This window comes from Dreissena polymorpha, chromosome 5, assembly GCF_020536995.1.
Source record: "Dreissena polymorpha isolate Duluth1 chromosome 5, UMN_Dpol_1.0, whole genome shotgun sequence".
Lineage (NCBI taxonomy): Eukaryota > Metazoa > Mollusca > Bivalvia > Myida > Dreissenidae > Dreissena > Dreissena polymorpha.
The window spans coordinates 79,975,811-79,999,424 of NC_068359.1; the positions used below are offsets into that span (position 1 = coordinate 79,975,811).

The 23,614-nt window shown below is 34.8% G+C and overlaps 2 protein-coding genes across 2 annotated transcripts; one reads left to right on the top strand and one right to left on the bottom strand.

Moving 5' to 3' along the window:
- Positions 1–8,712: 8,712 nt before the first annotated feature.
- LOC127831973 (uncharacterized) lies at positions 8,713–14,792 on the top strand. Its single transcript, XM_052357073.1, has 3 exons — positions 8,713–8,891; positions 9,858–10,407; positions 14,205–14,792. The coding sequence occupies exons 1-2, from the start codon at positions 8,807–8,809 to the stop codon at positions 10,394–10,396; spliced, it is 624 nt and encodes a 207-aa protein (XP_052213033.1). The 5' UTR covers positions 8,713–8,806; the 3' UTR covers positions 10,397–10,407; positions 14,205–14,792.
- Positions 14,225–21,943, bottom strand: LOC127831969 (hyaluronidase-1-like). Its single transcript, XM_052357066.1, has 6 exons — positions 21,688–21,943; positions 20,772–21,022; positions 19,102–19,239; positions 17,976–18,183; positions 17,190–17,604; positions 14,225–16,045 (listed from the first exon to the last, which is right to left on the bottom strand). The coding sequence occupies exons 1-6, from the start codon at positions 21,919–21,921 to the stop codon at positions 15,996–15,998; spliced, it is 1,296 nt and encodes a 431-aa protein (XP_052213026.1). The 5' UTR covers positions 21,922–21,943; the 3' UTR covers positions 14,225–15,995.
- Positions 21,944–23,614: the final 1,671 nt, after the last annotated feature.

The following is a 23,614-nucleotide window of genomic DNA, read 5'->3' on the forward strand; positions in this document are numbered from 1 at the left end:
GAAACCATATAGCAGTGTAACGCAATTTTATCATTTTTAAAATAATATTTTGTGGTCAGTAATAAAAGTAATGGATAGGAATATCTCTTTTAACGGAGTATAGGAGTTTCAATATCAGACTTACTAGGAAGATTCTCCTAAACTTCGCAATACACATCCCACATCTCGACACATGTATCATCGCAACTTTCATCACGGACGTCAACAATGACAATGACAAATTACTAAACTGGCAAACATGTATTTTGGTTTGCATATGATAAACAATATTAACCTGGTCTGTAAAGGAATGGAACGAACACATGAGCGTACTCATAATTCATGAAGCATATCTTCTGATATGTTCTGCGTCTGAATTAACCAACACATGAGCGTACTCATTATTCATGAAGCATGTCTTCTGATATGTTCTGCGTCTGAATTAACCAACACATGAGCGTACTCATTATTCATGAAGCATGTCTTCTGATATGTTGTGCGTCTGAATTAACCAACACATGAGCGTACTCATAATTCATGAAGCACGTCTTCTGATATGTTGTGCGTCTGAATTAACCAACACATGAGCGTACTCATAATTCATGAAGCATGTCTTCTGATATGTTGTGCGTCTGAATTAACCAACACATGAGCGTACTCATAATTCATGAAGCATGTCTTCTGATATGTTGTGCGTCTGAATTAACCAACACATGAGCGTACTCATAATTCATGAAGCATGTCTTCTGATATGTTCTGCGTCTGAATTAACCAACACATGAGCGTACTCATAATTCATGAAGCATGTCTTCTGATATGTTCTGCGTCTGAATTAACCAACACATGAGCGTACTCATAATTCATGAAGCATGTCTTCTGATATGTTCTGCGTCTGAATTAACCAACACATGAGCGTACTCATAATTCATGAAGCATGTCTTCTGATATGTTGTGCGTCTGAATTAACCAATACATTTTAAGACTTATGTCTAAAAAAGAATATTTTTTGAATTGTTTTTTAAATAGTAGTGTACCGTTCAACACGATATGAACTTTAATCCCTTTAATTACACGATTCTTTATTTGGAACAATTAATTGTTACATAAGAAACTTGTATAGAATGTATATGTTCAAAGGCTAAACGTAATTTTCTTGGTTCCACGTCTATTCTTCATTCGCAAATCTAAGAATGGCTTGTTGAATACGTCCCCAGATGTACACAGTAACCGAAAATACGTGTTTTTTTTGCATACATTCATGCATGCCATTGGTTACCGTCCATGAAGTCAGATTGCGATTCCCCATAAGGAGAACGCAGACACTAAAGGTCAACCAACGCGTTTTAACCCATTTAAGCCTAGTGGACTCTCCCATCTTCTAAATTGGATCAATTTATTTCCAAAATTAGGGATGCCTTGTATATTTATTTCTATATTTAGAATATTTGTTACAGAAATTCCTTTAAGCAAACAGCGCAGACCCTGATGAGACGCCGCATCATGCGGCGTCTCATCTGGGTCTACGCTGTTTGCCAAGGCCTTTTTTTTAGACGCTAGGCATAAATGGGTTAAGAATGCATAACAAAGAGATGAATAAAACTTCTATGGTAAAGTTAACAATATAGTATTATAATATTGTAATATAATATTGAAGATTGAGAGCGCTCCATTTTGCGGAAAGTCTTGGTCATCTGTTAAACTTAGACGATGAAAACAATACATACACTCCAACATAGATATTCTCAAACATTGAAAGCCATGATACGTCTTTGTCTGCATTTGTTGCAATTTAATGAGTATAATATATTTTTAAATGTTTCATTTTTCCCAAAATATATATATACCATGTCAACCTATATTCAGCACAACTAATGTATATTCTTTTGTGTTATGTTTTCTTTAATTGACATGGCGCGGATGACTTATGTAGAGCGAGATTAAAGCAAATGACGTTAACGTCAAAACACAGTGACATTTCATTAATAAACGCCATATAGAACGTACGCAAACATTAGCAAAGACGTGCGGACAGGAATTGTAAACCCACAGCACATCACATAGTCAACATTTCTGCATCAAATATTCTAGGTAGGGTAACAACAATAGACTTTCTAGTTAAGTTGAATTCTTCGTTTAACAACGGCTCTGATTGTTCGGGTCTTTTTGGTTTCATTCGCCGCAATTCTGCTTTTACGTTGTCCTATAACATTAATGTTATTGTTGGTGCATATAATAAACATTCACAATTTGGGCTAACGTTTATTGTGTGTTTCACAGGTATACATCAAATTCCTTCAAAAACGTCACTGTATTTGCTAATAATATCTTGGTATTCGGTTTGATTTATTGGAAACATAGAATGGATAAGTTTAAGCATGTGTGTTATCCGAGAATAGTTTGACGTTTTCATAAACATCCTGAACTTAATCAGGCATTAACCTGGTGTTAATTGGATATTCAGTGTAACTTATGCGATTGGTTGGATAGAATGTCTAATTAAAGTGGCCCGTTATGCCACATGTATGGTACACTGTTAATGAGGGCCAATTGCTCACAGGGAGCCAACATATCAAACAATAAAAATCTAGAATCTCTATCAGGAGATAAATTCTTGTTCTTACAATTTCTTTTAGAACAAAAAACTTACTATAAACATACAATGATTGAAACTGGGATCACCGTCTATAAACGGTCCATGCAGTAGCATTGTGGTTTAAACCGGTCACAGGACTTGCGATTTAAAATGATCGGGGGATGTGTTTTAAAAGTTACAAGAATAAGCCAGTTCAGCATTTTCCCACAGTTATCACTATTTGTAATTAACTTTAGTGGTTTGAACTTCTGCTTTGCTATTGTCTTTAAAGGGGCCTTTCCATAGATTTTTGCATGTTTTGAAGTTTTTCATTAAATGCTTTATATTGATAATTGTAAACATTGGAAATAAAAGGCTCCAGTAAAAAATCGAGAATAAAACTAAAAAAAAAGAAAAAAAAGTAACCCTCAACTGGGCTCGAACCACTGACCCCTGGAGTCCTGGAGTACAAAGTATGTACCATTTAAACCACTCGGCCATCTGAGCTCATGCAATGTAGAAAGCATTTTATTCTTTATCTATCGTTTCGCGTTGCAACGGTTTATAACTTTCAGGGTTTTAAATCGTCAAAAAGATGCATATATTGGCTATTTTAGAGCATGGTAAATGTTCAGTATTACTGTTTCCTCACAAATATAATAACTTTAACGAAAATTTGCGAACCTGAAACAACTTCTTTTAATTTTTTCAATTTACCATAACGTGAAAAGGCCCCTATAAGATGGCATTCACTGGCTTTTTGGCCACAGGCCATACACTTCACTTGCCCATGAAGCCTATATGCACGACGTACGTCCATTACTTACTGGAATTTGGTGTACTTAAATATTCTCCCCATCTGCTGGCATTTTCTCATGCTTCAATGCCAACAATTATCAACAAGATTGATGATTGAATCTTATCTTGTTTCCCTTTAAGTCAACTTGCTTTTGAGCACAATTCATTTTGCAAGAAGAAAATCTGTTTCCAGTTGATTGCGCGGGCACAAACATCGTGTAAAACACATAAACATTGTATAGAGATGAAAATACCGGTAGTAGGAATACAAGGCGTCATTGCAATGTCAAATAAATAATGCAACCGAAAAAGACCGAGAAATGAGTCTTTTAAAGGAATGCTAATGAACGGTTAATAAATAACCTTGTAGAGTCGATCATGAAAACCGTGCTAAAACAAGGAAATAAGCTAATAATTCCAAAAGCAGTATGGCGAAAAATATTCGACTATATAAATGAGTCACTCATCGTAATTGTTAAATGGAAGACAATCACATGCAAGATAATGTTTTCCGGGAATAAATTTGTCCAAAGAAGACAAGGTCTCACGTGTCACTCCATGTTGTGTTCGTAAATTATTTAAATTAACCTATTTATGCCTAAATTGATCCAATTTAGACGGATGGGAGAGTCCACTAAACATAAATTGGTTAATCACAAAGACACAATCACTTGACAACATTTATTATAGCATTTTCCCCCATACATCTCTGTAATCGAATTAAGATGACAATGAACGAATGCTTCTTATATATGTTGTCAATTGCTTGTTACCGTGTTATTAATAAGAATGATAAAAGAACACAATCAATTATATTGGCAATACTATTTATCTCCACAACTGCTATTATACATATTAATTGTCCTTCTCTCATCCATACTAACATAGTTTGGTGTGTTAGTTTGGGCATCCGTTTCGTTAGAATTCAGAAGATATTTGACATGGCAACTCTTAAATTGACTTTCTTGAGAATTGAAACATTTCCACCACCTTAGACGAAGAGCATAGTAATATATTTGAGCCGCGCCATGTGAAAATAGGTCTTATATTATATGCGGTGAGCGTAGCTCCAGCCCAGCAGGTGCATCCGCAATGTTTGGTCAGAAGCTAACCTTTCTACTTATGGGGCCACGTAACCTTTCGTGACTTTATAACGCGCATGGTACATCATGACCAGATTAAGCGAATGGGGGAGGGGGGTGGGTGGTGGTCTGGAGCTACTTTGGCCTCATTTGCAATAAGACACACGGAAACGAATCATATATGAATGCAATGTCTGTGCATCACAGCCGTTTTAATCTGCGTTTGCCACGTGTTCATGTAATTTCATTTTTATGAATAAGGCACGAACCACATTAATACTCTATTATTTAATTGTAATTAACGACCTGAAGTCACAATCGTTACGACTTTTACGAGCCATGTCTATTTATAAAAGGCTCGGTCAATGCGTACGCATATTTTCAAGCAAATTATAAGTATTGAATAGGTTAACCGTTGAATCGTCAAAAAACATGCGCGTGGAATTTGTGGAAAATATTATGCGTGTTAGTTCAGACATGTATAAAACATCTCAAAGGTTTTACATTTTGTACATTATACGTATCACTTTACCATGTTACTTCAAGAATCGCGTTGATGACTTCACAGATGTCGAGAATCTGGTATAGTGCTCATACGCCAAACTGTTAAGGAATACTGATGACAAATGTGAGCGGTAGCACAATTGGAAAAATGAGCCGTGCTCTGTGAAAATGGGGTTTAATGCATGTGCGTAAAGTGTGCGGACTGCACAGGCTAATCTGCGACGACACTTTCCGCATAAACTAGATTTTTGCTAAGAAGAGACTAAAATAACAACTGCACTAGCTAATCTGGGACGACACTTTACGCAAATGCATTAAACCCGTTTTTCACAGAGCACATCCCAAATATATATGCTGTGCTCTGTGAAAACCGGACTTAATGCTTGTGCTTGAAATGTCTCCTCAGATAAGTTTTTGCCGTCCGAAAAGGCTAATCGAAGGCGACACTTTCCGCTTTATTGAAGTATTCGTTGAAAGGAGTCTCTTCTGAACGAAATTCCAGTCTGAATTGAAAATATAGCGCAAAGGAAAATCCAATGTGAAACATGAACGTTTAGATGTAATCAAGCATGAGAGACGTCTGGAAAGATATGTCCTCCATAAGTCTGTTTCATTAGTTTTGAAGCACCCCTGTCTTTTTTGCCCCATGCAGTCAATGCAGCCTTTTTAACGCATTTCATTGGAGATTCCATCCAACTCATCGAATCATTACTGCTTCTAAAAATGGTTAACACATTTATGCCTAGTGGACTCTCCCATCCGTCTAAATTGGATCAATTTATTTCCAAAATAAGGGATGTCTAGTATATTTATTTCTATATTTAGAATATTTCTTACAGAAATTCCTTTAAGCAAACAGCGCAGACCCTGATGAGACGCCGCATCATGCGGCGTCTCATCTGGGTCTACGCTGTTTGCCAAGGCCTTTTTTCTAGACGCTAGGCATAAATGGGTTAAGGTAATTGAACGGGGTCCTAAGCAAACTTTCTAAATAAACAGTAATACTTTTAATAGTTTTTTCTGTCAAACTTGCTGATTTTTCTATTCCGCAGTAAACGCCAAATGTATTTCTTCTGAAAACTACATCTTATTTAAATTGTAAATTAGCTTCACGTTTGATCAATTCTTTACAAAGGTGTGAATCTTATATTACTTGCTTGCTACCACAATTGTCATCAGCTGGCAACTTTCCGTCAACGCGAACAGATATATTCTTTACAAAATTATGCAGCATAACATTCAATACTTCCTAGCAAATGTCGATCACTGTAAGCTATATTACGTCTTCACGAATCATGCCCGAATGAAATTGACTTTCCTCAGAAATACAGGTTCAGGACGACAGCTTTACTATTTGTAAGACGTTTTATTGATGCAAATATAATTTATTATCACAGTTGAGAACAATGTATTACATCGGCATTGTTTAAAGTCTATTATGCTTACTAATGATACACTGTTCCGTATAAAACAATTAATGAAAATGAGTCATCAAGGAAATATTGCACATACATTATAAAATATTTGCTATAATTTCATTCGCTTGATGTTTAATCTGACCAAATCCAAAAATGCATATGTTATTTTCATATATGGAAAAATGGAAACTATTTTTAATGAATAACAAAAAACCCAACAGATTTTGAAATTTGAAAATTCAAAATTGTTTTATGGCACGAATATAAGTAAAAATGCATTTTACATTTAAAAACTACATAAAAACACCAGCATTAAAACAATAATATACCAATAAAATCACTTAACGCACACATAAGTCTAGAGTTGTAAATCTAGAGTTGTTAGTCCAGATACATGGATTTTATTCATACATTAAAACAAGAATTAAGAGATTGGTTATTTGTAAGATAGTTTACAATTTAGAATTAATGCTAAAGATGAAACTTTTTGATGAACTGTATACTTGTAAATCTTGTTATGTAAGAAAAACTTTTCGTTGTAGCCTTGCATATTGGCTTAATCATTATTTTAGAGTTTTGAGAAACTAAACCACAAGGGCGTTAATGGGGACAGGAGCAAACAGTCTGACGTTTATTTATTTATACACTCGGAAGTATGACGTTAGACTAATTGATGTTGTCAAGTTAATTATGAAACATGATGGACAGTTGCGTCACTGAAAATAGCGATCTAATAATAATACGTGTTTTTACAGGCAATAATGAGTATCGTTAGCGACGTCCAGTGAAAGTTATTGGGTCCATTTCAAACCATATACCTAAATGGTTATTGAAATATGACAGTTACACTTCTTTGACTGACACATTTAGGTTGGTATAATTCGCTTTATGTGAATTGTGGTACACAGACATCATTACATTGTATTGAGTTTATTTTTTTTCTAATCAATCTCAGATGTCCCTTGTTTTGCTCAAGATGTTACAGTTGTTTTTTTTTGTTTCATTAATACAACGGCAGTTGCGGAATATATTAAACACTAATAATATTATTAACTTCAAAGGTTACACATGTACACTGTTATGACATTCTTTCTTATTCTTTCATGAAGAAACATCAATGTTTTTGGACCTAAAGTAACTCATCAGCCTGACACAGGTGAGTAAAACATGTTTCAAAGACAACTACATTAATGATGTACTTCCTTTATCGTATAACTCGCCGACCGTAATTCTCGTGATATTGTTCCTTCTTGTGTCAAACTCGTTTCTTATTTGTTCGAAAAAAATGAATATTTATTGTTTCAATACATGAGCATATGTTAGGTGGGAATGACCTCGGGATGTTTTTTTCTACTTTTTAATGGAACCTTATACGATTTACTTGTAATATATGTTATTCTTCGTTGGCTACTACTACTACAATTTGTTTAACTATCTCTTTCCGAAGATTGGACGTACATGCCTAGTTTTGACAATGTGTTATTACCCCCCCCCCCCCCTCAAAAAAAAAAAACAAACAAACAAAACACTGCCATTTAACACACTGTAGCTTACCAAAAGTGCAGTTGAAGACGTCTCGCCCAATCTACAGGAGTGGGGGGTAAAAGTAAGAAGGATCCAGCTAGGCCTTTAAATGACACAATTTCGCCACTGACATAGTATGTCAAACAGTCATGTAAGGGTACAATTCAATTTACTCGCAATAAGCTAACATGTCAAATACATATGTCATTACGTCAATCTACCTATTAGATAATTGGTTTGTGCTATGTACAAAATTGCATAAACAATAACTGTTGGGTGTCAGATATATTACGGATCTAGTGATATTATATAGTTGGTTATGTCTATAAATAAACACTTATAATAATACAATATAATATAATGATATTGCTTAGTTGTAGTTACTGCTACTACAACGTCTACTACTACTACGTCTACTACTAATAATAATTATAATAATTATAAAAATTAAAAAATAAATAAAGAAAGAATAATACAAACAATAGTATCATAATTTTATAATATAATTATTATGATTATTATAAGGAGAAGTGAGCAAAAGGAGTCATTAAGGTCATTATCTTTTTGTGTGCATACATATGCATCCAGGCTAATTGGAAATACATTAGGTTAGGGCTTTAACTTGCAAACTATAAGCTAGTATAAAAGCTGTAAATCACCACGTTATGATGCAGCTAAGAATGTCCGGTTACAACAACTGAATTAAGTGTCTACAAAAGACGAGTATGAACGAATACACGTATATATCAAGCGCGCTATGAACTCTCCGACGGCTGTCAGACGTCAACAATCACGTTATTGTGACAGGCGTTAACGCGAGGAGTAAAGTAACGTACGTTCAGACGTTTGTTCAGACCGGCGGAGACATTAGTACAGTCAACTTGCCTCTTTGGATTTAGCAAAGTGGTCGTAGTCGCGAAGAAGGCAAGATGAAACTCACGGAATGGCTGGGTTTAATGTGCTTCTGTGCCGTCGGGGTGCAAGTCTCATACCAGATGGTTGCTGAATACAATTGTGAGTGTACTTGAATATATATTTTTTCATGTATGCATTATACGATGATCGCTGGGCGTGTAAATTTATCATTTATGTATATTTTCTCGGATAATGCCTTACTATTCGTGTTTTTTCTTGCAGACATACTCGTGTTCATAATTGTGCATTTATATATGATGAATCCATAAGATGTAAAATTCTTCTTACATAAGTTTTGTTGCATATTCTCTAGTTAGTATGCCAGAAAGTCATTTGTTTCTGTTGCATCAATTTATAGTTTAAATGTTCATTTATTTCATAGATTCAGACACGGTTTACAGTGAAATAATGATTTCAAGTCAGTCAAGTCATGAAATGGCTGTTATTGAAAGCCGTGTGACTTAAATGTTGAACCTCTAATAATATGCATACATTGTAAACAAATTTGTTTGCTCATGTAAGGACACACGTTGACAGTGTTATTTCTATTTCACAGTGCCTTTAAAGAACCAAAAGTAAAAAATATCACATTGCATTAAAGCAGCATAAAAGTAAGGAAGCAGCTTGCTATAGTAACACAAATTCAGTACACTTACCGTTTGTGTACATGTACGTTTAATTGCATATAGAAGAGTATAGAACATCACAAAAGGCCAAACACAGCACAACAACAGTTCAGTATCAGACAATGCAAACAGCAACTACATAGATACTATATGTTATGACATATATTGTTATGCAGTTCCAAGTTCCAAGGAAACATAAAGATTTATAGAAAATATTTTCTATAATAGATCAGCTGTAATTCCAAACTGTTAAATTGCTATACAAGTTCGATTGCCCTGCTATGTACTGCAGACTCTTAGGTATAAGCATTGCTAGCTATGATGAACAACTGTGTTTCATGGATTTAACATTCCAATACAACTGCGCTTGTAATGCCATTTACAGTGAAACACTTATTTGTAAGCATCGTAAAAAACTTTTAAATTCTAAACATTTTAGCTATGATGAACAACTGCGCCCGAGACGGTGGTTTCTGCATCAATGTCTTACCGCCACCTCCGCCTCCTCGGCGCGTACCGCAGAGACCGGGCACGCGCACACGTAAAGGCGGCCGACCTGGACCCGCCGGCGGCGCCGCCGGTAAACCCGACCCCAACTCCCTCGGACAGCAACACACGCGACTGCCCGCCAGTGTCGGCGGAGGTCCTGCCAATGCGAATACAGGCGCCGTCGGTGGTGCTTCTTCGCTTGGCGCTCCCTCAACACCCGCCCCCGCAAACGGCGGTCCTTTCTCAATATTTGATAATATGTTTGGACCATCAAATCCTAATGACCCATTCGGCGGAATGGGGGGAATGCTCACATGGTCCATGATGACACGAAAGAAGCGTCAGGTGGAGCCAGGAGAAGCGGCGGAGGTACCTAGGATTATGCCCGGAGAGAACATGATGACCTTTTTGAGCACTCACTGCCGGAAGTCCGAGTTTGATTTCGGTTGTCAAAGAACTGGTGGCATGTGCTGTTTGCCACACCTATAGAACATCGGCAGGTATAAAACGAATAATTTTATGCTTGGCGGATTCCTGTTTTCAGTACAATAATTGCAACCCTTGTTTCTTGTCACACTGACTTACTCTACCTAAATTCAAATACAGTATTGCGTTTTCTGTTTATATAAAACAATTTACCGTTGATCAATAAGCTTTTTTTTCTATTTTGATAGTATCCGATTCACATGTCAAGAGCATTGGTCGAAATCATATCCATACGATTCAGTTTTCAAATCTTTAAGTTCACCATTTAGTAATTCAGTTGTTTCTCATTCTTATATAACTGGCATGTTTGAACATTTCGCCTTATTGGACACAGTCAGAGCTCCATATAAGAGGCGTATCTGCGCACTTACGCATTGCAAAAAAAACGCATTAAAAAATCGTCCCAGTACGTAACCATACGCAATACAAATCTTGGTACGTATGTTAAATCGATTAAAGTGCGTAACCGGTTAAACCAATACTCCAGTTGAGTTTTTAGTGTAAGTTAACCTTTGAATCAAAAGAAAGTCAATCAAAATAAGCTTGTAATAATAAATTGCGGTCCGTCATGTTTGTGGATCAAAAAAGGGGCGTTTTACGCGACCAGCGGTTCCTGCGGGAATATTTTTAAAGAAAGTCTGTTCATATCTTCATTTTAAATTCATTCTGTTTGCATTTAATAATATAAATAACAAATAAAAATATTTCTAGATTAAAAACGCATTTTAATGTGTAAGTGTGCTATAGAAATGGAAAATACCCCTAAATATTCCTAAATAACCTTTATGGCTGAAACAAAGGAGTAAAATACGCTTTAACAATAATATCAGGGGGTGAAATACCCTTTAGACTAAATTCTATCTGGAGCTCTGGACACAGTACGTAGTGAATTTAAAACTAGTTTATTAAAAAGCACCTTTCTTTGTGAAAATCGGTACCATTTACATTTGTAGGACAATGTCGACTTATGCTGACGCAATTGTTTAAGGAAAATTTGAAAATATTTATTTAAATATCCAGATTATCATACTAGGTTAATATTGTAAGTGACTTGTGCAAGCCATAAATCAATCGATCCTTTCAAGTATTTGATATTATGCTGTACAAATAAAACTCCGGTCAGACGAACAGTAACAAATCTCTTATTACCAGATGATGAAACTTTACTTTATTGCAAGTTCCAATTGCTTAAGTGCTCGGTATTTAAGATAATTGTTACAGCAACCCACTCTTAAACATACTTGTGTTTATGTTTACATTTTTTTATGCGAAAGTAGCCTAAATTCTACAATCTTGTCAGAAAAAAAGCACAAATCGCCCATAATGTAAAATGCATATGCTTTACGTTTACAATATGCTTATACCATGGTGGACAACATTCTGCAACTTCGACATTTGTAGCACACCAGTTAATTATAATTGTACACGTACCGCCTACCACAGGGTGTTGATAACAGTTCTATTTTTAGAATCATCTATGCACAATGTTAATCGGTTGCCTTTCGCCCTTTTAAGGATGACATGTCGACACTTTTAGTATAAGGCATGATATTAATGTGACACTCCATTGTACGGCTGTCAGTTTTAGCGAAATATTCACTTTACGGAAATCACGAAAGAGCGCTATACGTGCTAAGAATAGACTATACAGAAATATTAATGGTGAAAGTTCATACACAGACCTTTTGTGATCGCGCAACAATGGGCTATTATTTTTTTTAATTTATGCAGATATGTTTGTAAAAAGATATAATTTCTTTTTTTTCCTCTGTTCGGATCGTATAATTTTATGTCATACGACACATGTTACTGTCATACCAAACAACACATATTCTTTTATTCAACATAAGTACTAGCGCTCTGATTTGTAATTCATTTGAATGAATGTCATCTTGAAATGTCAGCAAAAGTTTGTTTAGATCGGAATGTATGCATGTACACCATGCACGTTTCTTTAAAGATCATCCTTTGTCATTGTGAAAATATAACACAAATAGTTTACCTACAAACCTGATAAAGAAACGTCTGTGTAATGTATACTATTTAAGACAAACTGATTTCGTCGTTTAATTTAAGATACCTTTTTCAATGAAGCATATTCGTTAGCAACCTAACCTACATATTAATGCAAAGTTTTTTCCTTGAACCTCCTTCTCAAAATACATACGCAGACATATATCTACATTATTATTATAAAAAAATTATTGTAAATACTGTTTTACTTAAAGAAAAATAAAATAAAAATGGATTGTGTTCAATCAAATATTGCAGGAATTAATACATGCTATAGATTTGTTAGTCAAAATAATGCTAATTGTTTAAGCCGAAACGTTTTAACTATACATTACTATTCATTTGTTCAATAAAGCATGGTCATTCTGTGGACAAACTGTTTGTTTAACGTTTCTAGTTTTGATAAATAGTATGCGGTTTTATCCTTTTTATTACGTCTACACATGTAACAAACAGTTCTAGATTTAAGTAATACGGAGACTGTTGACACCTTTTGAGGATCTTCAATCGTAGTGTTATCATTGTTTTATTGTTTAAACCCATTTATGCATAGCGTCAAGAAAAAAAGGCCTTGACAAACATGATGCGGCGTCTCATCAGGGTCTGCGCTGTTTGTTTAAAGGAATTTCTATAAGAAATATTCTAAATATAGAAATAAATATACTAGACATCCTTAATTTTGGAAATAAATTGATCCAGCTAAGAAGGATGGGAAAGTCCACTAGGCATAAATGGGTTAAATATTCAAATATGATGTCATTGATGTCCGATAGTGGTAAAAAACAACAACAACATCACGTGCCTCTGTTCTATTAGCGCGTTAATTGCATGGCTGTCTTTCATTTATACATCCCAAACAATTACCATAAGAATATACAAACAAGATTAAAGCAATTAATCTTCTCTGCAAAACATGTCAAGCCTTTAAAAACGACCATTAATTACTTCATGCAAATTGTCAGTTTAAAGCAAGTGTTTGTTCCTCGAAAACTGCTTTTCGCTATCTGTATAGTATGAGGAGAAATACGTCTATGTTTTTGTTTACCATTAAACGTACTGTTATACATGCACTATTAAAATCCATATATGGTCAAAGATCTAGCGCAAAAAATAAATAATTACCACTGTGTTTCAGTATAAAACAAGTAAACATGTAAATTGATATTTTTTAAAGCTAAGAAAATAATTATGTATAACGTTAAAGGGACCTTTTCACAGATTTTGGCATGTATAAAAGTGTGTCATTTAATGCTTTGAATTGATAAATGTAAGCATTGGAATTAAATAGCTCCAGTAAAAAAATAATAAAAAAATTAAAGAAAGACAAACAAGTAATTATAATCTGGGCTCGAACCACTGGCCCTCGGAGTGAAAGTCAAATACTCTCGCCACTCGGCCATCGGTGTTCTTTCAGTGAAATGTGTATTTTATACTTTATATAACCAATCCTCGTAGTGTCACACAATATAACGATAACAACATAACTCTCCAAGTTATTCAATCGCTACTTATGGTAGATTTTCGACGTAGGATTTTATGACTATTCAACAAGTGTTTCGTAATTTATTTTTTCGTAGGATATTTAGTAATGCAGGCGGCTTAATGTATGAAATTTCCAATAGTGAACAGCTGTTCGTAATATGCGTTGTATAATGGAACTGCATATGTCAATCTCTCCTATAAATATCCCGGGAGTGTCATTCTTCTTCTTATTTTACTTGGTCGTTAATATAAAATATGAATTGTTTTTTGAATTTTCATTATACGTCCATTTAATATTGTATTTCGATATTTCCAGGTGAAAAACAAAATACAGCGGCGTTGATTGGTCACTTTATTGTCATCGGAACATCTCTAACACAAAGCGGACAAGATTGGATCGCAGCGGGAAATATACGATTATACATCATCAAGTGTATTACAAATTATAAAACATGTTTATATATAAATACTTACACAGTGAAACGGCGTAGAACATATTTAACAAATTTTTATAAACATTGTTTAATGACATTAAGAACTATACTTCGTAAATTCTGGTCTGAAATGTACCATAATGTATTTTTTGTTTAAGTATTCAAGAGTTCATTACATGTAAACACAATTTTCAAGACCAGAACTCGGTTCAGATATATTTTCTTAGTATAACATTTCAGAAGATGTAAGTATGACCTGGTATATTTAAATACTGAAACAAATAACGATACCAGTGTATTGTTTAGAGGGTCGTGCTTTATTCCGTTTATATTAATTAATTTATGTCATGAGCATGTCACATTCTATTCACACATATATCACAATGTTTCTTATTCTAGGCACACTCGGTGTGTTTATATTTGTACAATATTGTACTCCTTCATCTTTATCTAATAAAATCGAAAAAATCTACGCTTAGTTCACATTAAAATGACGAGCATCACTTTCGCTATGCAAAGCATTTTGTTCTGTTTCTTAATGAACCGAGCGGGAGATCACGTGATGGTCATGTAGTCACATTTTGTCATCTAGAGTAATAACGAACATGGTTTGTGCTGTTTCTAGTGCATAAACGGAATCTTTGCACACATAAAACTAATCACATTCCTTACAAAACACACATCGTGGAAGCTTTTTTCTTGACATCTTTATTGAGGATCCCTGTGCACGTCGTTTTTACCGGTGCCCTATTGTCAACAAACATCAGACAATTTCGGTCTCAGAGCTGATAAAGCATGTCATTCACCGCGTTTAATATATATATATTGAAAATATGTAGTAAATCGTATATTTCCATCAACCAACATTTCCATTGTATGAAAATGTGCACGAAGAGTGCATCAGCGTCATTATACAATGCGTAGCAAATAAAGTTTCATATTGTATCAATATGTTTTACCGTTTACATCCAATACAAAATAATTTTGTAGAACACTATAGATCAAAATTTTTAATCGTGTTAGGCAACAATAAGCATGAACAAGAGGGATACATTTAATTTTTACATTTTTTGCCACCAAGATCCAATAAAAGTTCCTGAGATAAATAACTGCCGTGGCAATACGTTTTACAATCGCCAGTGGTAAAACGGCCGTGTCGTATAAATTATCAGACACAATAATAAATTAGAGCACGAAACGGACGGACCTTAACGCCTCACAAAAAAGAAAATCGCCAGATTTAAATAAATCAAATAATTATTATTTTATTATTTAAACACAACTTTCTTCATTGATATATGACATTACCATAAATGCGGAGTCCAAGACCACACCTATTTCGTCAGTGTTTTATAACTCGGCAAGATTTAAGGAATTCATGTGAAACATTATGTAATCATATATGGGTTAAGGAGAAATAAGAATTACTTGCATCATTACTTGCTTTCGTTAAGAGTTATTGCCCTTAGTTAATTTTGTTTGTTCATGAGATATATTAACATTTTTTTTTATTTCAAGGATTACTGAGGGACAGTACAGAGTATAGAAATAATCATTATTGCTTCAATATTACATATGTATTAATATGTTTTATGTTCCCGATAAATTAACACAACTTTTCGGTTTTTCTCATATTTAAAGGTTAAGATCACATCACGGGTCACAAGAATACTTCAGGGCCAATCGACACTAACAGCAGTGGTCTTTGTCAGTTTTGTTGCTACTGAAAAATATGATGTCTGCATACACATATTGCTAAATTGCTATTGGAGTTGTATTGTTACATGTTATGTCCCCTGTGACTTGAAATTAGCAGCATGTGTTAAAAATGGTACTTTTTTAAAAATTAAACACTGATCAAATGACACAAACATGTGTCAAGCTGTTCAATTAACATGGTATAAGTTATGCACGAGTTGCTTTTTCCGTACCTCTTTCAAATTCCGAAATATTAGAATAAACTAAACCCATGCGTTTTAAACGTGTGTTATTATACAAATAGTGCCTTTAATGCTTGCTATTCAATACATCTTGTTTGAAGAAACCTTTTTCTAACACGGAATGTATTTTAATCGCCCTTTGCGTATGTAACTTTTATTTTTTTTATAACATGTTATTGCCTGTTGTCATATAGACTCAATCGTTACAATAATCTCTCACGCCCCGGTATTATAGTACACTCCATACACACATGCTACTCGGGGTTTATTCTATACATATATGAACTGGAATATTATCTGAAAGTGTACGCGGGATGAAGAGTATACCATGCTATATTCAATTCCGCGACATAATGCTACTTTTGGTTAAAATAAGTCACGAGTACAAATGCTAACAGGGTAACCTAAAATAAAAACGTATAATAATAAATAATAAAGCTTAATTTTATATTGGTGTATAGCTAAGTGTGGTGCCTGGAAAGAAGTCAGTATACAATTTTCAAAGTTTGCGTTTGTGTCATGAAAACAGTAAGAAAACCTTGTTTAACATGCACGCGGTAAGTAAAAGTGACCTAATATTTTTAGCCGACCTCAGTTAATATATTATGCTTCAAGAACATCTTAAGAATTTAAAACATATATTAATCTATCTACTTTATACATCATTAAACCAATTAGGTATACGGACACGTTTTCCGAAAATTTCTGTAAATATTATATTACAGTTCGGTTGAAGCTTACTGAAAATTTAGCTCGTTCATGCAATTGCAAAAACAAAAATTTTAATATTATCTGCAATTTTTTGTAATAAGCAAATCAGAATTGAAACCAGGCGTTATTTCACATTACGCAGTACTTAATGAAGTGGCATTTTGTGTTTAATTATATATTAAGTATATTCCAGAACAGAAATATTACACGTATTACCTTTCCAACCAGGAAAGCATTCACAAGATACATCACCGACGTTTTCAAAATATGAACGCTCTCCGTTCACAAAATTCAAAAGTATGGACCAAAGAATCCTTAATACTGAAACAATCGTTTCCCAAATGCTCAAGACGGCCCTCGAGGGCTTTGTTTTATTTTTATATTTGTCTCCATATTCTCTGTCCCTACTTCTGATTCTATTTTTGCATCGTCCGTGTGCACTACATTTAGTTCGACTGCATTTGTTCACCGCATCTTGCAAAGCTTTTAGAAACGGTCCCAGAGTGGTGTCCAGGTAGTTTCGCATGCCCAAGCACTGGTCACGTGTCTCAAACGAGGCGTGACTGTCCCATAGTGCAGCCCCGTTGTACCCAGCTTCCGCCGTCTGACCAAGTGTGCTATGCAGATCAGTCTGTAAGATTACAAAAAAAACTTGTGAGGGGGAGATGTCTGCTTCATGTTTTTCTCGATTCCAAATCATAATTATACATGATGTATCTTTTAGCAATTTATTGAAGAAATCCGTAGATTAAAAAATGTAAAAACGGAGTCAAGAAGTAAAGACATTATCATAAGAATTGTACTTTAAAGTCATTTTCAAGATTACTTTTGACGGAGTTTTAACAAAATAACTTCCCTTTTATACAATACACACATGAGAGAATTCAAAAAGGAAAATACAACATTAGTTGACGCTCATTCTAGCGTTCATTGTTGAGGATTACTGAGGAATATGATTTAGCTGTTTTTGAATTTAAAATTTATCAATAATAGATAACTCACCACATCATAAAACTCGCTAGTGTCGCCATATCTAAATCGTGTGTACGCCACAAGGGGCTGATAAGGACTTCCGTATAAGTTGCTCACACGAATCGCCTCCCCTAGGATACCATGAACCCTGTCATAACGTGCCTGGTGGTTGCCAAACTTCTCTCGGAGATAGATGGATGGGAAAAGGGCCGAGCTTGCCTGGAACATCCAGTCTAGCCTATGGACGTAAATTGAATACGTTCAAAGTTAGGGCATCTTTAAAAATTATCGTGGATCAAATGTTCTATATTTCTTTGTTTAAAGTGATATAATACGCATCTAACAGTATATGCTATTTTTATAGGTGTCTATCGCAACCGTTGTTTATTTTTTGTGTTTTCACTTCATATACACTTATATTTGTTAATGCAGCATCAATATACTAAAACAATATCCCGGAAAGAGAAAAAATAATGCATTTGAATATCAACCATACTTTCGTTTTGACAACTGACGACAGAAATGATTCGATGTACGATGTTAATCTTAATTTAGTTTTAGTGCAGATTCGTTCATATGACACAAAGACAAAAATTTGTGTTAGGATCATTTCGGCTTAGAGGACTGGACAGTCATGTAAAATATCGATTATAATATATATTGTTTATAAACAACTGGTAGCAAGATGAGTTGTAGATAATTGGTCAGTTACCACATTTTTACAAACTGTTTTGACCTGTTCATTCTTTTCAGCTCAATTCAACAGTGAAAAATGCGCATAATATCACTTTAATCATCTAAATAAAAACAAGGTTCGTCGAATAGTTTTAATGTTACATGTTATGTACGCACATGTCTGGAAATTCATTCGAAGTACCACAGCCGCATTGCGATTTTTTGGACAAATTAGCTACATATTGTTGTTGTTGTATCTCCCGGCTAATCCAACTCCACTATTGACATAACTTCAAACTAGTATTACTCAGGAGTTATTGGCATTACAGTATACTAATATCATTTATGAGTCAATGACATTATTGCATACTGGTATAAATCATTAGTTATAGGCATTACTGAATATTAGCATGTTTAATAAGTTATTGGCAGTTCTTCGTAATTGCAATTTCCATGAGTTATATTGCACTTATTGGCATACTCATCATTCAGTTCCATAGTGTTAGTGTCGCATGTCCTCTGATTGTGGTAGTTATAGCAGCCTGGAAATCCGTAGAAGCCCCATTTTCCTTGAGGACGAATGCTAGAGCAGTGCACGAGAGTTCTCTCCATGAACTGTCTTAAAAGGCATTCAGATAATATATCTTACAAGAAAGTCATTGATGTGAAGCAGCAAAGAGGCACCATTTAACAGTTTATATTCCGTCAAAACTAACTCAATATTAGGCGTGACTATTTATTATCGACACAATTCATTTTGAGTTTCTCATTTTGAAAACGTTTCTTAAAATAAGGACGTTTGAAACAAGCTTACCTATAGACAAATGTAATAAAGGTAGTTTAGGTATAAGACACTGCCCCCCTTTATTGACCCTTATTGACCCCCTCATGATGTTAACATTAAAAAGCCACTTTTAGGAGGGGGGGGGGGGGGCGCGGTGGGGCAGGGCTGGTGGTATCCAGCATAACTCAGTTATTTGCATTCAACGTGATGGATAACGTACGAATAACTGAGTGAAATTTCTGCTACTATTTAAATAAGCGGTAGATATTTAATACATACGTATGATAATTTGTAACCCATGGGGAAAATTTGATTGCACAAAATACTGATTTCGGCAATCTGTCCATCAAAAAAGGACGTAGCTGCAACTTAAAACACAAGCAATTAGAATGCAATCGATGAATTGGAAAGGCAGTTTGGAAACCTGTATTGCAAACAAACACCGTATTTATCAGCGAATATTCTTTTCTCGCATCATTGTCACATAAGGTAATCTCACATTAAATGTATAATTCAACGAATACATCCACTCGATAATCACGGCATTTTCTAAATTAAATATGCGCATTCACAATCTAGTTATAGTCAATAGCTAACGGAGACCAATGAAGGCAAATGTCACAACTTATCATCGTAACTTTCTTTTTCTTTATACTATGGGAAAATAAATATAAGAAAGTACTGAAACGATAAAGTTTGATAATTGCAATAAGGTTGTTAACTTATGCCGGTTTCAAATATTTGAGAAGGTTTATGACGGTTTACTTTCTTGTGACCGGTTGTACTTGCCTATTGATTACTGAGCTAACTAATGCGACTGGGACCAATCCAATCGGGACAAAACGGTTTAAATAAGTTTTGGTGCAGCAAATGAAATTATAAAACAGGAAGTAAAACGGCATGCAAAGACATAGGAGTACTTTATGCATTTAAACGAAATCGATATGTCTTCCTTAATTGTAAAAATACATAAATAAAGTTATTAACTTCTACAAGAGGCCAAATAAAAATTGTACCTACTGGTACATTGTAAATGCCTTTCTGTATTAAAAAAATACGTTCGTTTTATTAATTTGTGTTATCATCATCATCATCATCATCATCATCATCATCATCATCATCATCATCATCATCATCATCATCATCATCATCATCATCATCATCATTTTTTGGTCAGAAAATGCCTTTGTCCGTTTACAACTGACATTATTCGATAAAATTGCTAATGAGGTGGGAATAATAAGATATTTTGACAACGGAAATACGTGATGCGAAACACTGATAAGACTGATATCAACTGGCAACTGACCTGACCGCATTTACTGCTTTGGTATAATATCTGATCAATTAAACATTATAGCACAAACCTTGCCCTATTTTCAAATTCTTGCCTCGCTTTCTCATAAACGCGTTCGTCAGACCATCCCGGATGCGCCTTGCGCACGAGATCTTCGGAAGCCGTTATGTACTGTCTCTGAACATTGTTGTAGTTGTCCCTCTCAAAGATTGGCCTCCACCTCTCCCAGTCAATGACGGCGAGCCCGGAGAAGTTCGCATCGGGTATGAGGGCCGTGACGTCCTGTTTAACCTTCAGCAAGTGGCTGCCCAGGTCGCTAAGCTGATATTGTAAAATATGTATTTATGTCTATGCAGTTTACATTACATTCATTTTAGTTAAATGCATATGAACGTTATTCTGAGATTAGTCATATTTGTAAGTATGTTTTTTTTTTCACATCAATCAAAGACATGTGAAAGAGAGTACAATGTATTATAAATTTAAGAAATAAGGATTAGTTTAATACATTGTCATTTATATATTTTATGTTGCAACATATATCTCATGTTAGACATAATGTTAACAATAGCAAACCTATTGTTTAAATGTTCTTCTTATGACTATTGAGTATTAACGGGTTTATTCCTAAGTTTATTCTGCTCTAATTTAAAACAAAATGCAAACAGCAACAACAAACAAAACAAAACAAAACAAGACTGGAAATTGGTTATTTGATTTATTTTTAAACCTATTTATCTAAGCTCGATTCATAACAAGCCTAAGCTTATATGAAACGCTCTCGAGTCCGTTTCCTTGGTGTCTACGGGGGAGATCTAAAGAACGCTCCCACAGTGGGGATCGAACCCGTGACCTCCCGATTGCTAGGCGGACACCATATCCACTACGCCACGTGATTGTTTGATAACGCTTGTGTATGGAAACATAGGGGTATTGATTAAAACTAAAAGCAAACATGACATATGACATATTTATATTCATCTTACCTGAGGAAGACCTCCATTTACAAAGTTCCCATCATCATCGATGTACGGATACAGTCCAAGTTCATAAAATATCACCATGTTGTCGCCTTCAAATGCACCACCAGTGTTTACGACGATGTCAAATGCGCTGAGGTCAATATCCACTCTAAAAGAACGCAGGCATTTTTCTGACGGAGCATTCCAAATCGTTACAAACGGTTTTGATTCAAAGTCTATTTGTAACATAGAACACATGTCACTTAGAATAAAACACACTAAGAACATGTACTTCATGCTTGCAGCTCCAAATGGCGAAGACATAACGAGAAAGCTCGCGGAAGTTTAATTGGATTTATTTCCGGACTGTTATCAACAACAATTGGTTACGGAAATAATAATTCAACGGTACTTAAAAGAAATTATTGACGGCAATGAAAGCAAATTACTTAAGTGATTGGAAGGAATTACATGTTTCTTCGATTTCTAAGCAGATTAATATGTTTACAACTTTATTAGCTCGATTTTGCATAGATTCGTGTTTTGTTGTAGAGAATATAAGCTACTCTCGACCTGTCTTGAACTTAATGTTTTCTATCAAAAGTATATGATGCTGACGTATTTAAAAACACATGCTTGTTAGTATTCGATTCACTATATCTTTCTTCTCTTAAAATTTGGAATTATTAATGGAATGACCCTTTTATATTTTTGCTTCTAAAATGTTCAATAAACACAGCTGGTTTAACCCATTTATGCCCAGCGTCTAGAAAAAGGCCTTGGCAAACTGCGTAGACCTTGATCATCAGGGTCTGTGCTGTTTGCTTGAAGGAATTTCTGTAAGAAATATTCTAAATATAGAAATAAATATACAGTAGACTCTCTGTAAACCGGACGGTCTCGGGACCGGCCTGATCGTCCGGTTTTCAGAGAGTTCCGGTTTACCAAGAGTATGCATATTGCCGAAATATACATGGTATGCATTGTGTACAGAATCACATGAAAATAAAACAAACCATATACATTTACATGTACCATGTGATAACTGTACGCAGGTACTGATGATGTTAATTGCATTGTTAAAAATGTGTTTTTAATCGATTAAAAGCAAAAAATAATCCATATCGACTTGTTTTATTAATCCCAAAGTGAGCGTGGTGCTTTATACATGTACGTACGTGGCATTTGTCATATAGGCGAGTGACGACACATATAAGATTGTTGTAGATACACGATTTATTATTCAATACATACATGTACCACATTTCATAAAACATACACACAAGCAAAAAAACAGCGTCATATTTTTTTTTTAGATATTCATAATCTCAAAACCTACTAATTCTTGAAGTTTACGATTTCAAGAAAAAGTCCAAGATCACTCTCTGCATGAAAGCACATTTCTCCTTTACGATCTTATTTCCTGCAATGTTAAGAAGGCTATAAGATCTTTTAAAATACCCAAAAAGATCACAAGAAAGTGATCGTCGCAACGACATGCATTAATTTTTTTAATTAAATTGTTTATCATAGGCGATAATAAATAAATTAATAAAACGATCGAGTCAATCACTTTACTTTTTGGTGTTACCGCACGTCTATTATAGACATTCACAGTTTGTTTTACATTACTTAATCGGACTCCCATAGCGCGGTAACGACTTGACACCTTAATGGTATGTTTAATCCGATTATCGATAATTGAGCGAGCAAAATGTGTGACACCGCACTCGCTGTGCTGACTAAGTATTGTTATTTTCACGCCTCGGGCATCTTGAGAAGTTAGACCGTCCGGTATACTCAATGTATTTTACGTTGAAAATGACCAAATTTACGGAGATACCCGTCCGGTTTCCGGTTTTCAGAGAGTTCGGTTTATTCAACATTTTTTAACAAAGAAATAGAAGAAGAAAATACGGGACTGGCCCGACCGTCCGGAATCGGGAGAGTT